At 39.4% G+C, this 18,380-nt stretch overlaps 1 protein-coding gene across 2 annotated transcripts in view; it reads right to left on the bottom strand.

Annotated features, from left to right (window-relative positions):
* Adk (adenosine kinase) overlaps positions 1-18,380 on the bottom strand; it is a 407,022-nt gene that overhangs the window by 75,397 nt on the left and 313,245 nt on the right. For both annotated transcript variants that reach the window (XM_075949366.1, XM_075949365.1), the window contains exon 8: positions 3,299-3,334. In XM_075949366.1, the coding sequence (XP_075805481.1) occupies positions 3,299-3,334 (36 nt within the window). The remainder of the gene's footprint in view (positions 1-3,298; positions 3,335-18,380) is intronic.

Here is an 18,380-nt window from a genome sequence, read left to right as displayed (position 1 = left end):
GGGTGTGTCATTTAAATCAGGCACTATGCGATTTTCTATCACCTATATACGAAGAGCCTACCTGTGCTCTGCCTAGCTTCAGCTTTTATCTCTTTCTCCAGTAACCTCCTGAGCTGATGCTTCTCACTAAAAAAAAAAATATGCTCAATTCATTTTAAAGATTAGAGATGATTTTTTTTTTAAAAAAATAAAGATTATGTAGAATTGGCAGAGAAACCCACTGGGGCATCATGACCGATGCTGCCGAGGGTCTTTCCTGATGAATGAACACAGGCTGTTTTTAGAGGCATCAGGCTGGCCTGTCAGGAGCATATCACCTACAGTAACACACTCTGTGCTTTGGGGAAAGGACTGGTATTAGTAACAGAAAATAAGGGAGGGCATGGGGTGCTGGTAGGAAGGAAGGATGATCACCATTCCTTAGTAAAAATTACTCTACCTTTTTAGCCTTGCTCCAAATCTAGAGCCAATATTAAGGCTTGGGGTGATAAAATACAGACTTTTTGTCTAGTCTGTTATTATACTAGATGTGTGAACATCAGAACACTTCCATTGACAGAAAATTGTGACGATAAGTGATTTTTGTTTTATTTGAGTACTACACCCATGCTTTCATATTTTTTCCCTAATGAAATGAGAAAATGTTAATCACATTACAAAATCACTGGATTCCTCAGATTCCACATGGACTCTATTTTTATTAACAATGCTGATGTGAGGCTATTTTATTCATGGCTTCCATAGATTCTGCAACACTTCCAATAATTTTTGGGAATCCATGCAGCGGTATAGTAAGACACTATGTGCTTTATTGAATCTACACCCACTGTCAACATCACTGGCAGAGCTGTCTTGGTATGTCAGGAGTAATAGGGTGTGTGGTTATGATAATCACCACTTTGTTATATGCTCTAATCCATTACGGCAGACTTATGACAATGTGAAACAGTTTCTACATCAGTAAACAGGAACTAATGAAAGGGTAATATAGCGCTGGTTAGCAGAAAACAGTTTCTAAGTCAGTAAATAGGAACTAATGGGAGGGTAATATAGCTAGCGCTGGTTAGCAGGGAAAAGAGTGCAGTTGCTGAGATTCAATGTAAACCAGGCAAAAACAGAGCAAAGAGCTCAGAAACAATACAATCTGTGCTAGGCTTACTGAACTAAACGACCTTACACAAGCACTACAGAACTGAGATATCTGCCATATGCATGTCAAATGTCCAAGGCTCTATAAAACTAATCACATAACCCAAATATTTTTGCTTAATGATAGCACGGCTAACCGACAGGTACAAATTTATATTTTAAGACCTCTCATCTATGAAACATTTTGATCTGTAATATTTGAGAATATTAGCTTTTAGTATTAAAAAACTAGCACAAGTAAAACCTTATTTGTGATTTGAGATAGGTTTCACTATGTATCCCTGGCTGGTTTTGAACTCACAGAGATATGCTTGCTTCTCTCCCTAAGGTACAGGGATTAAAGGAGTACACCCAACCATGCCTGGCAGTGAAACTTTAAAAATGACTGAAAGCATTTGTATCTATTCTCATAATCAAAATGTTTGTTCTAAATTTATGTGTGTGTGGGAGCGCGCGTGCATGTGCACGTACACGTTACTTCCCTAGCCCTACATAACAAATTATATTAGTTTAGTACATGTGTCCACACACTCTAGTATGGAGGTCAGAGGTCACAGAATTGGATTTAAGTCGTTGCCTTTAACTGCTATGGCTTTTTGGTGGCCCCACGTTGTAAACTAACTCTCCTGATTCTTCTGGTCTTACAGAACAGTTGTCAGCATGGGAAATTAAATAATAAAACAAATTAGACAAAACAAGCAACTTTGGAAATCCCTTTCTACACAACTTACCTCAATAATAACAAAACTATGGTAAAGGAACAAAAGCAAACTTCTAAGAAGCCCACTCTTATGTAATTTTCTCATGCGTCCAAATGATCTTGAGAGAATTCTTAGAGACATGCTCATTTTCTTTCTCCACGAAGAGGAGGTGTTTCCAGTTTCTTATGTTCTATGACATGGGTACCATGCACGCGTGTTATTTTGTTCCTTAATGATGAATCTGCCTTTACTAATTTAAGTAATAGTTTTATCCAAATTCAACTTTGCTTAAGGAGCTTAAAGCTTACAAGTATTTTTCAGTCACTGCTCACAACTTCGGTACATGGCAGGCGACACTGAGTATGCACATAAGGGCAGAGTTCCTAAATCTCAGCTCCACTCACATTAAATTTCCAAAGTTACATGGGTGAGATGGCTCAGCTCGTAAAGGTGCTTGCTGCCAAACTGGATGATCAGAACTGACTCCAGCAAGCTCTTAGAGCTCCACATGTATGCTGTATGCTGTGGCAGGCATGTGTTCTTCTACTAAATACATAAAGATAATTTTTAGAGTTACTATAGTTATATAATATTGCAAGTTGATGTATAAAACAGAACATCTGACATAGTTCTGGCTCAGTATCAGCCATAAAAGACTCATAAGCTCAAGTTAATGATCTGTCAATTAACCTGGGTACATACTGAAGTTAGTGTTTTCTAACAGTCAATTAGAAGATAGATATTATGCAGACAAAAACATGGTCTTGACTGTATCTTGATTTTGCCAACAACCACATGGAGGTTTGAATCCTGACAAGATCATCCTTCTATTAGAAAAACAGAATCAAGATCAGAAAATTAAGGTCAATTATCAATATTTTTTTTCAGAAAACTAAAACACATTCTACGCTATTTTTAAAAAGATGAAAGGGAGTTTCAAACAGGAAGGATTTAAATTAATCAGTCCCTAACAACTGTTAAGTACAACCTTTGGAAATTAATTTGCATAATGATAATCTACATGTGAGGGGTTGGACTTATTTAAGTGACACTGTAGCTCGCTATTCTGCTTGTTCCACCACTGCTTCAGCACCGAATCCTCATGAAATGAAACGCAGCTAATGAGCTAGCTTTTTAACTGAACAAACTGACAGGCCCCATATCTGCAGAGGCAGCTTGAAACTGTGCCCAACCTCTTGGCTTCCCAAGAGGCTTTTCAAAATTCAATAAATAACATCTGTAGGCGATGTTGGGTGCAGACCTAGCAGAGTGCGTCATAACACTGTGCTGGCAGAACAAAGAAACCATGACGACTGCCAAGTTTCCATGGCAACTGCAGAGAGGCTCTGAGAGTATAATAGCACATCAATCACTGTCCAAAAGAACTTCATTATCAGCTAGAAAAAACCTTTAGGATCTGTTTAGTGTGCAACTGTGGGTTAACTCACCTCAAAGCCTTGCTCTCTAGCAAAAGTGGCAGCTTCCTGGGGGGAAAAAAAGAACAGTTAATTATAAAGTCTTAGATAATAAAAAAAATAATTCATTTTCAAACTCATTCAGTTTTCTTTTTATTCAATTATCTCAATATAGTCACACAGATTAATTTTTATTTTTACTCTAAAAGTATTTCATTTTTGTCTTGGCATGAAAAACAATGGTACACATAATGTCAACACACTTCCCGAGTTGGAATACAGAAGATGCAGTCTGTGTTTTTATAGTAGCTGCACAGTGAGTTCAGGTGTTCTGACCTCAGCAAAGAAAGACAATCGCTTGACACCCAAGGACCATGCTGGTGGTTATATTTCTAATTAAAGCAATACCTCTGAGAAAGCTGTTCTGGAGACTAGAATGCTTGCTCCTAGAAGTACAGATACTGAAAAAATAATTATTTTACAATCTCATGTTGGAATTTATAGAGACAGGGATCACAAGTGGTTGTTAAAGTCATCAGGTGAAGACTGACAGGCTCTTCACATGGAATCAAAGCAGCATAGATTCCATGCTGACCACAGGGAGTAAAGCACAACTTTATGATGAAAGAGATCAAGTGGTCACCATTTTAACCCTGTGATCAACCCGTCTATTAACATCACATGTAGTGAGATCACCAAGCATCCCGTGCTTTCTGTTAGGATGCAGAATGGAGTTCATGTTATCAACCAGGAAGTATTCTGCCCCAAAGATCTTAACACCATTAATCAAAACTTTAGTCCAATAATTTGTACTCACAAGAAAAGGAGAGGAACAAGTTAAAGGAGACAGCGAGAAGGACAACAAACAAATCTGTAAGATGGGACATTTATTTACAGGGCAGTTAGTCTGGTCTCTTTAAAGTTAACCTCAAAGATAAACTGGGGAGGGGAAATAAACCGAACCAATGCGTAGACCTTAACTGGACCTTGTTTATACAAACCAGCTGTGAAAGATACTTGAACAAATGTAATCTGAGAATTAGAAATTATGATATTAGGAATAATCAGTATGATAAGGAAATGTCTTTAGTTTTAGTGCTGTACGTTGAAGTATTCAAGGATAAAATGCCACAAAATTTGTAACCTAGAATTCTTTTGGGGAAAAAAAACAAAGGGAAGCAAATTTGACAAAATACTGACAACTGTGTAATCTAGATGTATGTGATACGCGGGCTCAATACTTATAGTCTGTATAGCCCTCAGCCACTGAAACTGCTATGCAGGCAAGACAAGTCACAAACACACACATCCATCTGCCTCTGCCTTCCAAGGGCTGGGATTAAAGGTCCAGGCCACCACACCTGGTTTTTGTCTAAGAGGAAGAGGCTACACTTAAAAAAAATGTGTTTACAAATTTTCATACACAAAATTCTTCCAGCTTTTCAATATTTTATGAGGACAATTTAATGAAAATAGTGATATTGTCTAATACTTTTCTACCAAGCTACTGACAGGCGAAACAAAGCAACCCCACCCACCTTCGTGTAATCAAATCCTCACGCTCCTACTGTTTGCTTGTGCACATACTTTAATTTTAGGAACGGCAGAAAATGGAGGCAATGCTACTTTCCATTTCTACTTCCCGCTTGAAAGTGGAAAAGAATTGCAGACAACTGTCAAGAGTCTCTACATCTTAACTTACATTCCTCCAAAATTATCTTTGCCAAGAGATATTAATAGAAGGATGGGATTTGAGCCCAAGCAGTGAGCAGATCCAACTCAGCTAGAACGGCTGCTGCATCAAACCATGTAAGGCAGAAAGCAGTCAGTGCCTTTAAAATAAACGTGGATGGCTCCTCCATATTGAGGGAAATACTAATGAAGAAATACATGCATGTACTTACGATCCACTATACTAAAACAGAGACTTAACAAGCCTATCACTGAGGGTGTGAAAAGGTCAGAATGCATGATTATGGCTGAACAATGAAGTTAACAGGAACTCTTAAGTTGAGTGTACAACTCCTTAGTTCTTCCACTAGAAATACTAGGATGACCAGTGAGCCACGGCGGACATCAACAATGACGACACACACGCACGCATGCAAACCCTTGACTACCCTCCTTTCAACTCATGAACAATAGAACATTTATACTTCACATAGTTAGCGTTATTTGCTGGCTGAGATATCAAGGCAATGGATAAGGTTGAAAAAACATCAATGTAGTGTTTTCTAAGCTGTCATAATTAACTAAACGAATTCTTAGATGAATCACACAACTGAGCAGCTCTGCTGAGAACTACTACCATACTTATTAGTTTAGTTTTATTTGTTTTATGTATATGCATGTTTGGCCTACATGTAATATGTACCATACGCATGGCTGGTGCCTGCAAAGGCCCAGAAAAGGCATCAGATACCCTGGAACTGGAGTTACCAAGGGTTGTGAGCTGTGTTGTTGTGTGGGTGCTGGGATCCATACCTGAATCCTTTACAGGAGCACCAAGTATTCTTAACCAGTGAGCCAACTACTCAGCCCCTAAGAACTACTTTTCAAGTCAGCCTGGGCAACAGTGACTTCCAGGACAGAGGGTGGGGGTGAGTGAGCTTCAGGGTCATTAAAATCTTATAGTGTATAAGACTACACTATAACAGAAAGGTTGAAAGTCCACAAGCAGTTAAACTGAGGGAAGGAGCAGTGCTGGGGATTGAACTCAGGGCCTTAAGTTGCTAGGTAAGGGTCTCATCACCAAGTCAAATCTCAAAACCGTTTTATTATTTGTATGGAACAGGCTCGTGGGAAGCTCAGGCTGGACTTGAACTTTCTAACCCTACTGTCTCTTAGAGCTGAGATTATAGATGTGTCACTATGCCTAGTTACATTGCTTTCTAATGCCAGCTTTGCTCAGATATCAATGAATTAACTGTAACTTGGTATATTACAGAACAACGGCAAGAATAAATAAAACTGTATTTATATAAGTGTATTTTTTCTTTTAGACAGGGCTATCTATGTAACCTAAATTGGCCTGAATCTCTTGATATGTAGTCTAAGCTGGCTTTGAACTGTCTCTCTTCCTGCTCCCATCTCTCAAATGTTAGGGTCTTAGGCTTGTGCCACCATGCTTACCTTCAAGTCATTATTTTTAAAGGAAGGCATGCCTTAGGATGTTTTCACATATGTAAACAATCCCAAGCGCCAACACATTTCTGGCTGAGGAAGGACATACTTAAGAAAAGTCAACTCAATTTTCTATCTTAGTGCCTCTTCTCACAGGTTTGCTGAGGTGTGCCTTATCACTAGACCGGCTAAAACCTTGTTCTGTGCCTTGAAATCATCTTGTCATCTGGTTTCCTCTCACCTTCCTTTCATCTTGGACACCATTAGAGAAGGCAGCTGTCCCACATCACTGTACTTGTCACCACTAACCTCTGATCTGAAGGGGTTTGTAGGTACAATGATGGAACAGAGTTTATTTTTCCCCTTAGCAAAACAAACAAAACAACAGAGGAGAACAGTTTGACCGAGCAAGAATTTTAAGTAGGATTTTCGCTCTCAGATTCACTGCATGAAAGAGCAGAAAGAAAAGGCAGCAGGTCAGAAAACAGGGAAGGAAGAATGAGCATAGATGGTGGGCAGAAAGTAAGGCAGGTTCTGAATATCAGGAGTAATTCCAAGGGAATTGATCACACTAAATTGAAAAGGACTTGTTAGTGTGCCATTGCAGTGAAAGTGAGAAAAGAAAACAAGCAAGTCCCCATCTGTGCTGCCCCAGGGCGCCTCGTACTAAGCTAATGAAGCAGTCAGGTTAAAATCCAAGCACAGAGTGGCTGTGACATGTGGAGAACAGCCAGGCTTAGAAGGGAGAAGCAGGGCGGGTCCTAATGCAGGTGGTTATCCATGTGATAATCATTATATTTACAGGCTTTCCGTTTTAGATCTGACATAAAAATCACAAAGGAGGAGGGATTTAGGAGATAAACAACCTACACAGGAGGCTTCCCTGCTCCCCCGAGAGTGGAGCACTTCCATTCACGCATGGCAAGCAGCACAAGCAAACTAGACAGGCCTGATATTTCTCATCAGCCTGCATTCCGCATTGACACGTCTTTCCATCTTGATAACTTTCACTATTACGCCATTTCAGAGGCAGGTAACGTTTTCAGAATCTTTCCATTGTTGAATGTGCTTTAATACAGCATTTTCCCTTTACAATGAATGAAACTCATATGTCTTATGCAATAACTGAGTCATTTTTTTTCTTCCTGGAATGAGTGCTGTCAATACAATGATACATAATTAAAGTCTTTCTCTTGGCTATACCATGACACTTAGGCATCACAGTAGGCTTGCTGCTTTCCCAGTCAGGCTAAGCTATTACTTAAAAAGTATAATCTTTAGAATATTCAGAAAAGAGAAAGCAAGTAGATGTTTGTGTGCACAAAAGACAACTGTTTCTTTTATAATCAACTAATGAGAAAACTTCTTATTTTGTCTCATGTACAGAAGTTCTTACTTAAATAAAGGAGAATTAGTGAAATTGATATTTAACTCAAACTATAATGTTTATGCTCATTTCATAATTATTTGTAACTAGTTATTACAGAAATACAATTTCTGAATATTGGTCCTCAATCATTAGAATTTTCCAAACTCAGTTATTAATTACAGGAAGGTTTTCTTTTCTCGAGGTTACTTGGGACTTCCTACATAGATGGGTATGACTATTATCCCGCACTACTATCATCTCATGACTTTGACCCTACTACTTCCTGTGCTGTACTTGAGTTTGACACAATGAGCCCAGGTTAAAGCTACCATCTACTTGTTACTTCCCCGTAGCTGCATCTGGGACACATGGGTCCTGGGTATAGGCCGAAACAAAGAGAGGAAGACTCAGGCTAGAACTGCAGACTGCAGCCCACTCATCTGAAACATCCCGCTTTGTTGTTCCAAGTGAGGAGACAGCAGATGATTCAAGGATTTGGTAGTGTGGCTCTAACTGGGAATCTCCATGATCCTAGTCCTAGAGTTCAGAGCACAGCAAGATAACCAGGGGAGAACAGGGCACCAGACCAATGCTTTTTCTCACATTGCCCACCTCGACAGCAGAAAAAATATTTACTCTTAAACATGGCTTTAGACTAAGAGCATCTGCTAGGATAGAGGGCTCCAGCTGTTGCAGGCTTAAAACGATGCCATAAAAAATAACTCTAAGTCCTAAATAGTGTGAAATGGATGAATCCAAGGCATGATAACATCTCTTGTCCATGTTTCTCTCTAACTAGAAACCTACATGTAAGATTTTCCCTATACAACAGAAAATTCAGGCCTCTATGTATTCTGAGATATGATGTTCTTTTTGGATGGCTTTCATTGCAGTAACAGCCTACATGGGAAGAGTATAGGGTTTAAAGGAGTTTAGTTTTACAGCTAATTTTCTGTGGTACAAGTCACAGTGTATTAGTTTCTTTATCTATTAATTAAATTTTGTTATTTGGGGTTAAAACAAATTTTATTTTATGCTAATAAAATGGAAGCATTTCACATAAAACTATAAAGTCATCTTGCCTACTGAATGCAAGTTCTTAGACAGTTTTAAAAGTAGAAGATCCAGAATACACTGACTGGCCCATTTTACCTGAAATATCATGCCTTGCAGCAGCCTCTACAATGGCCTCGTGATCTCTGACCACAGAGATGGAGGTTTTTGCTCGTTTTCTTTAGCCCCTTCTTCTCTCTCTGCCTTACTCTACAACTCACTAAGTCGCCTTATTTGAAGCCTCACAGAGAGGACAATGGCCGACACGAAGTGAGCATCAGAATCCTGACAGCAGACATTTCATCAAGGTGACCATGACCTGGGTTACTCTCTAACTAGTACCATGACAATCCTTAATCAGAGGTAGCAACTTCAAAGCAGTGTGGTCAGAAGATCAATCACAGGGGAAGAAACTTTAATACATGTTTTTAAAACACTTTTGGATAGCTCACTATGGTTAACCATTTCTTTCTGAGAAATACCCTGTACAAAGAATTGTTTTTTTGAATTTCCATGCCATATGTTTTTCTAGGCTATAGGACTCTTACTGAGAATACAGTAAGATGTTTAAGTAGGGTTGGAATATCCAGGTGAGAAAAATATTGAGTTAAAGTCTAATACCACTGTGAAGTCTGCAACAGCTGTGGCAGCCATGTACCTCCAAGTCATACTGAAATTTAATGATAAAGAAATACCTGCTGTTTCCTTATTTTTCATATCACACACGTCAGAATATAAAGACATATTGTTTAAGCTTCTGAATGCTTTCTTATGCTGTTCTTCAGACCAGGAACTACTTTTTCTTCATGCCATCTATAAAATCATTTATACATTTTCATATGAGATTGCATTAGTGCTAACACTTCAAAAATTTTATTATTACCAATGAGGAAAAGTTTTACTTTATAAGAAAATGAAGGCTGGAAAACTGTTAAATAATATTTGAGCCCGGGAACTGCTTTTAAAAAGAAATTTCATTCACAAAAATGTATGAACTGGCCTTTCCAAGGAATATAATGTATAATGTTTTGGAGATTTCCAACCTGTACTCTGACATTTATTACCATATGCTTCCTGTCTGCAGAATGCTAAATAGAAATATTATTTAACATTTATTGAGTGCCAGAAACTCTGTGGGCCAATGTATAACTATAAAGACAGACATGGCCCCTGTCCAATAGGTATATAATAAAAATTAGATAGTCAGTATATAAATTATGCCTCTACTAATGAAACTAAAAAAATATTTAAGAGACAGAATACAAGCCAAAACCTGGGGTTTAGTTTTTGAGACTTAACCCTTCCACAAAGTGGTTTATTAACTAGCTGATTGCAATGTTTTAGGAGAAAGAATAAGGAGTTTTTACCTTTAGATACATTTAGTGGTGGCAGCTGAAGGAAAAGTAAGGTAAATAGGAGCTTTCCCACAATTTAAGACTGACTGTCTGAATAGAGCAACTTCTAGAACAATGTAAATTTTACTCAATGTAAGTGGTGGGTGTGCGTATGGTAAATGTGCTTTTTAGTGTGTGTATGTGTGCTTGTGCATGCATGAGTGTGTGGCCAGAGTTTGATGTTGTGTGTCTTTCCTTGATTACTCTCCTGTTGTAGGAACTTATTCTTTCTATGTGTTGCTTGTATTGGTTAATGAATAAAGAAATTGCCTTGGCCTGATAGGGTAGAACTTAGGTAGGTGGGGAAGATGAAACTGAATTCTGGGAGGAAGAAAGCAGAGTCAGAGAGATGCCATGGATCTGCCAGAGACAAACGCTGGGAATTTTACCCAGTAAGCCACGGCCACATGGCTATATATAGTAATAAAAATGGGTTAAATTAAAATAAGAGTTGGCCAATAAGAAGCTAGAGATAATGGGCCAAGCAGTGTTTTAATTAATACAGTTTCTGTGTGGTTATTTTGGGGCTAAGCTAGCCAGGCAGCTGATGAACAAGCGGCCTGGCTCTCTCCCTGCAACATTCTTCTGATTAATTTTTTGAGATGTAGGCAGTCTCACACTAAACTTGAAACTCATTGGTTTGGCTAAGATGGGCTCAGTTTCCAGCACCTACAGGGTGGCTCACAACCCTCTGTAACTCCAATCCTGGGGATATGGACATTCTCTTCTGGCCTCTGCAGGAACTAGGCTCATACATGGTGTTCCTACATACATGCAGGCAAACATCCATATGTATATAATAAATATAAACAAATCTTTAAAAAGAATAAGGAGAGGACAGGCTAAGGAAAGTCCTGTGGGAGGATGCGGTGCTTTATTTCATTTGATAGGACAGTGAGGACTTTAGCATAAAGGCTTTCATTTGTTTACTCCACAAATGCCAACCCATTCCTTTGTGTCAATTCCTAAAAAGGACAGTGTCTTTCATTTTATGGACAGAAATGTAAAGATGTGTAGAGATTAAAGTATATCTGAGAACATAGAGCTATTAAGTCTTAAAGATGGCATCTAGCTTTGTGGCTGACAAAACTTAGTGTGAATGCAGGTGGACACGTGTTCATGATGCATGGGAGTGTGGGCGTGCATGCTGTGGCGCTGGTGTGCGAATGCAGTGTGAATGCAGGTGGACACGTGTTCATGATGCATGGGAGTGTGGGCGTGCATGCTGTGGCGCTGGTGTGCGAATGCAGTGTGAATGCAGGTGGACACGTGTTCATGATGCATGGAAGTGTGGGCGTGCATGCTGTGGCGCTGGTGTGTGAATGCAGGTGGACACGTGTTCATGATGTATGGGAGTGTGGGTGTGCATGCTGTGGCGCTTGTGTGTCCGAGCCAGACGGAGCTTCTGAGATAATATAATGGGTGAAGATGGGACTTTACTGACGTCTGAGAGCTTCCTATTTTTCACCTTTTCCTAGAAAACCTCCTCCTTGGCTTTTCACTGCATATTTCCCTTTCCTTGTTTCTATGCTGTTGTTTAATATCCTAGTGAAAGGTAACTCAGCCTTTTAATCTTTTCACCATTTCCACCGAGGCATGGATGGGAGGTAGACTTCTCGTATCTCTTTTCACATCATCACCAGATATCCTGCTGTGCTTTCTGAGTCCTTCTGACAAGGTCCAAATTCCGCCACACCTACTCTATCCCTGAAACACGCAAGCTTCCAATCACCCTTCCTCACAACGAGGCCATGTTTGTACTTATTCTTGCAAGTATGAGTGCTGTAGTCTACCACCCAGTCTCTAGTACTGGTCTCACCCAGTCAGGATGAGTCTTTGTGCATAACCATAAGGTCGGCTTTTGCATAAAACTTTCTGGTCAGATTTTTATATGTATGTATGGTATGTACCATGTGCCAGTCAAACTAGAATGTTGCTTGCCTCTGAACATGCCCCAGGCTTTTTGTTTTGTTTTTGCCTCCATGCTACCTTGCACATATAGGCACTAAATGAAATAGAATACCTTCAACCACTCTTGTCAGACTCCTACCTATCCCTCCAGGGTTAGTTCAGCCATCTTTCTCTTAATGGAGAGCTTTCCTGAATTGTTCATGAGTCGCTTCCTGCAATGTACAAGGATTTGCTAGAGCTGTAAAAGGTTTCTTGAACTGGCAATTACAGAAACCTACTTATTTGTATAGATAGCTTATCTTTCTTACTGGACTATAAATTCTTCATGTAGAAACTTTTTTCCTGTTTGCATAAAATAGAAAATAAACCCGCTAACTTTCCAAATGATAAAGAAAAAGCAAAGAAGAAAAGACAAGCCTATAAATTCGGCCCACATGATACTGCCATGATTTCTTGTGCCTCATACTTTATTATTATTACTTTTTAAAGATAGGGTCTCACTATGTAGTTCAGGCTAGCCTACAACTGATCTTCATCCTGTCTTTGCCTTCCAAGTCATATAGGCTCACAGTTTTATTTCTTTCTAAATAAGTAAACAAATCAGTTTCTTGAGAACATATAGTATGAAGCAGGAAATGTGCATCTGAATGAGTTAAGCTGACAAATCTAATGTCGTTGCTAAAAAAAGGAAATGGTCACTCAATTTCTGTAACTGTGACTTGGAAACTTGGGGAATTGCTGCACTGTTGTGTTTCATGAGGGTTTTTTTTATAACCTGTATTTCCTGCTATACCTACAGGTCCTGCTCTGGCAAGTCACCACCCTAAAGCATTAAGGTATCTGTTTCCCTTCCAAGTATATAATTGGGGGAATAGATTTTCCCATAAGAATGTTGAACTCTGCATTTTCATTATTATAATTACATTTTCAAGGTTGAATGCAGGCTAGACATTTTTTGGCAGACAGTGAAAACCAAGGAGAACAGCACAGCAGAGTAAGGATAAAGACTTGTTACAGAAGTAGTAAAACATACCAAAAACCTGAGCTATGGTGCTTTTAATGAGCATGCCCCCCAACAGGCTTACCCATTTGAATGCTTAGTCCCTAGCTGGTGAAACTGTTTTGGAAAGATTGGGAGGTGTGGCTTTGTTGGAGGTGTGTCACTGAGGGTGAGCTGTGAGGCTTGAAAAGCACAAACAAGGCCACACTGTAGTTCTCTGTGCTTCCTTCTCAAGGATAAGATGTAAGCTCTCAACTGCTGCTCCAGCCTGCCTGCCTGCTACCATACTTTCTGCCATCATCATGGATTCACTCTCTCAAACTGTAAGCAAGCCCCCATTAAAGGCCTTCCTTATAATCTGCTTTGGCCATGGTGTCTCTTCACAGCAATAGAACAGTGACTAAGACAAGATTTTATTTTATTTTTTTGCAAAGTCACTTTAATTTGTGTATGTGTGCGAGCATGTGTGGAAGCTAGAGGTCAACATCACATTTCTTCCTTTGCTATACACCTTATTTTTGAGATAGAGTTTTGTAGTGATATTTTGTCTGTTTGTGCCAGAAGATCAGAGTGCAGAGTTAAGCCACTAGAGGCCAGGCAGTAGTGGCACACATCTTTAATCCCAGGACTCGGGAGACAAAGGGATCTCTGTTAGTTCAAGGCCACCCTGGGCTACACGGAATTGATCCAGTATAAAAGAAAAACAGAGCTTACACCACTGAATCCAGCATTTAGGATCACACACCTTTACCCCCAGCACTAGGGAGGTAGAGACAGGAGTGCTATGGCTGGGCAGAGAGAGGAATGTAAGGTGGGAGGAGACAGGAGCTCATGGCAGTCTGAGGTTGCAGAGTAGGCAGTCACACTGAGGACAGGCTCACCCTTTTGCTCTGCGCATTGGTAGAGGTAAGAACTCTAGTGGCTGGCCACTCTGCTTTTCTGATTTCTCAGCTTTCACTTCCTGATAGCTGACTCTGAGTTTTTATTATTAAGAGCAACTAGAATTTGCGCTACAGAGTCTTCCAATAAACTAGACCCTCAGATTCAGCTGGACTGGCTGGCCAGCAAGCTCCAGGGTCCTCCTTAGGCTGCTTACTCAGCCCTGGCATAATAAGAATTTGCTGTGGTGCTTGGCTTTTTAAATAGGGATTTGATTCAGCTCCTCATGCTTAAGCAGCAAGCACTTTACTGACAGGCATCTTCCTCACACTGTTAGGAAGACTGAGTTAATCTATAACTTCTGAAAGACAACCTTGACACTACCTACTGCTAAGAACAGAAGATACCAACTGACATTCCTTATTTTGAAAAGATGGCAAAGAAGAGTCACAACAAAGTAAAGGTATATTATTGAAATGAAAATGATAAAGCAAGGCTAGTAATACAGCTTAGTGGTAAGACACTAGTCTAGAAAATAAGCCAGGGAGGAGAATGAACACCAAGCCTCAAAAGATCTGTCTGTCTAGGGTTTTCAGAAGCATTCTAAATTACCCAGTGTTCCTAAAGAAAACTTCCCGTGCAGTTATGGAGTGAAATATGAGTTCTTGTTAATAGCCCCAAGGCCAAATACATCACTTTTCTAAGATTTAATAAATATGTTATACTTAGAGCCACTGTAGAACATTTGATGCGTACTCTCAGTCTCTATGTGACCACTGTGACAGTGTCAGACCTCAGGCATGGGAAGTATTATGTAGAATATCTCTTGGTTATAATGATCAGGGTGGATTATCTTGTTGTTATCTGTGGTCAGAATAAAGGAAAGTAGCAATAACTATCTTCCATCTTTAAGAATTTTTGTAATGGACAAGCATATAAGATACCACACAGTTTTGATTATATGACACTGATAGGTTCCTTTCATTACATAAAAATAAGGCAAAGAAAATAAAGATGGAAAGCAGAAGTAAGGGTATAGCATTTTGTGATTTAAATTAAAAGGAAAGAAGAAAAGGAAGAAATTGACTTTGATCTCAGTCTAAAAGTTCAGAAAAGTTACAAGTGCACTGGAGAAAGAAAGGGTCTCAATGAGTACGACACGTAGCATGTGCATTCCACATGAAAGGGAAGAGAGGAAACACGACACACACAAACCATCTTAAATAATGAAGCACAAAAACACCGAATTTCTGATATAAACAATGAGTTTCAGGTGAGAGTCTCTCCTAACTCTAAAATTCAGTGACCATAAAATAGATTGTTTTAGGAAGGGGGCTTTAACAGTTATAGACAGCTAAGGAGGATTCTCTAGGGAAAAGTCCAGAGATTAAGAAAGGACTGGCCTAAATCAATGAGCAGATTTAAACCCTGGCATCTGTGAAAGGTAAAGTAACATTTTAAAAGACGGCAGTAAAAGACCCATTACTTCTCTCTAGAAATCAAAATACAAGAACCTTTCTCTTCATTCACGGATACTTGAAACAAACTCTTGCCAAGAAAAATAAATTGTAAAGTCTAGATGTTGGAAAATACGAATCATCACTGGTCTTCAAGTCTATGTTTAATAATTAGGTTGCAGTTTCAAATGACGTGCTGATTCCCATGAGGCTTAAAACACAAGTTCAGTAAGAATTTCTAACTTTATAGATGGCACTTAGATTTAGTCAGAAGCACAAACAAGGGCCATGTGGTGGGGGAATGCCTGCAGGTGAAGTCAAGTGCAGGCCAGGCCAGGGGGCAGGGACCTGTGGCAGCTCCTCTGTGGCTAAAGGCAGGAGGCGAGTGCTCATAAATGTTATATCGTGCATTTCTTATTTGATGGGATTCCCAATTAATGCTACAGTAAAAGATGAGGCACCTGTCATTTAAGAGGCAGAAATTATTTCAGGAGAACGTTGTGCCAGTTCTCAAGGAATTTTAGAACATATCAAACTTGGTACCACATGACTGCAAGTTACAATTTGCCCTTTATTCTACAATCAATTTGGATTTTATTTAACTGTCTTTTAAAAGTTTTATTCCATCTTAATTTTAATCATATCCATTAATCTGAGAACTGCAACTGCAAGTGGGGGTCTTACTGCATATATTGTTATATGACTTAAAGGCCATGATCATGCATTTTTCCTGATGGGAACTCTTTAGAGACCACCAGGATCAAGGGCAGCAATCCGAAACTGTTAAATCTAAATGCTTAATGCTTAAATACTTAGCTGTTAGCGGGACGGTCATGCAAACAGCACTGGACTCTACAGGCAAATGCTGAGGATATGATGCTGCTCCAGGAGCACCAAACAGGCTGTGTTCTAAGACTGTGATTTGGTTCGATTTGGTTCTCCATGTCACACTTATGAAGGCTTTACTTCCACCCAGCATGGTCCCAGGGATTTAGAACTACCCTTTAAAGAATTTAGAGTCCCACAGATCAATGTCCATTTTTTCTTCATGTTACTAATACTTAGCTTTTTTTTTTTTTTCAGGGCTCCTGGGTACAGACAGGGAAGAACAAAATCAAACTTGGGAGAAGTCTATTCAGAAGGGCTGACAGAAAATATCTAAAACGGGAATCTACTAAAGGGTCCAGCTGTGACCAAGATGCTCTTGTCTTAGGAAGTAGCTACCCTGAATGTCAAGAGCTGATAGGGCCCAACAGTGGAAGCCTTAGTATGGGCAGAACATAGGGGAAAGCGGACAACTATTCACTCAATGCTCTGCGTGAGATCCTTGGTGGGGAGAGGGAGAAAGTGCTCTCAAATTGGGCAGTTCCTTAATTATTGTAGGAGAAACAATTTAAGATCACGTTTCATTTGAGGAAAATAAGATTAAAGTAGCTTTTTAGGACAAATATGGAATTAAGAATATTCATTCATACATACAAAGTCAGTCCGGAATAGCTTGTCAAAAACAAAGTTTCTGTGTTGGGAAGAAAAACAGTAAAAGCATAAAGCAAAAGGCATTATAGGATGCTAAGAGAATCACAGGATTAGGGCTCAAAAAGAAACACCTTTGGTTTTCCTCAGCTTGAGGTTTTGAGATCTGGAAACATTAGGCAGAACGTAGTACAATGTTATCTTTTCTTAGATTGCACTCATTCAACTCTTGATGGTCTTCCTGGGAGGTTTCTGAGATTCTGGGTTAGAAGGCATGGAGTGAGGCAGCAAAGAGAAATCTGGGGAAGCTGGTAAATCAATCAGTTATTTTCTAGACACACTTCTTGGGAAATTATACAACAGTACTCACCAAAGTAGTGTGGCATGCTTCAAGGATAACAACAGAACCACAGTAAATGGTCACTTTACTGTCGTCTGTCTGTCTGTCTGTTTCTCTCTCTCTCTCTCTCTCTCTCTCTCTCTCTCTCTCTCTCTCTCTCTGTGTGTGTGTGTGTGTGTGTATGTGCCCCCAACACTATGATTCCTAGCTTCGTTAAAAATATCTTGTGTCCTGAAATAAAACTAAGAATATTTACAATAGCAATCTGGAACTCAGACTCAAGAAAGCTGTTTAAGGGTATCTTACAGTGGCTAGAATATGTACTACTAAGGTTACCCATCCTTATGCTGATCAAGCTCTGATAGTGTGTGATGAGGAGACTATAGCGGAACAGTAATTCAGTAGAGATGAAGGCAGATCAAGCAGGTTATCTGAGAATGAATGATGTTTAAGTGGAAACCCAGGGAATAAATTTGTTAGGTGGGTAACCGTGAATAACAGGGTAGGAAGTCAGAAGAGAGGGGAGAGCATGTGCAAAGGGCCTCATGAGACATGAGAGAGAGGCACAGCGGCTGGAAAAGAGCCAGTGCAAAGACAGTGTAACAGATACTGAATTTTGTTCCACACGAAAAGCCAGACAAAAATATCAGAAAACTAAACTAAAATAAATATCCACAATATAACACAATCAAAGAAAAAATACTCAATGAACGAATGTAAAGCAAAGACAGAAACCACATTTACTTTGCCCTTGACCTAGTTTAAAGGACCATTTAAAAGTCACAGAGTAAAAAATATAATGTAAGTGTACTTGACACAAAAGACACCCATTCGATTTCTTGTCAGAGCAGGCATTTATTGAAAGCATATGTACTGTATCAAAAAGGATCCTAAAGTTATATGTGCCAGATTTGATAAGAGATCTAATTTATATTCTGGCATTTAACTGGAAGCCAAGATTTGTGATGCAGTAATACAATAAGGACTTGATTTTCCCTGTTCTTTAATGGGTAAGTCACATCTACACGAACATAACAATCCCAACTAGCACAAGCTGGTCCACTAATGTAAATAAAAAGGTTAGAGGTCAAGGATAAGAGGACCATCAACTAAAGG

Source organism: Microtus pennsylvanicus, chromosome 15 (genome assembly GCF_037038515.1).
Source record: "Microtus pennsylvanicus isolate mMicPen1 chromosome 15, mMicPen1.hap1, whole genome shotgun sequence".
Lineage (NCBI taxonomy): Eukaryota > Metazoa > Chordata > Mammalia > Rodentia > Cricetidae > Microtus > Microtus pennsylvanicus.
The sequence above is the reverse complement of the archived record's forward strand: the minus strand, read 5'-3'. Positions and strand labels throughout refer to the sequence as shown.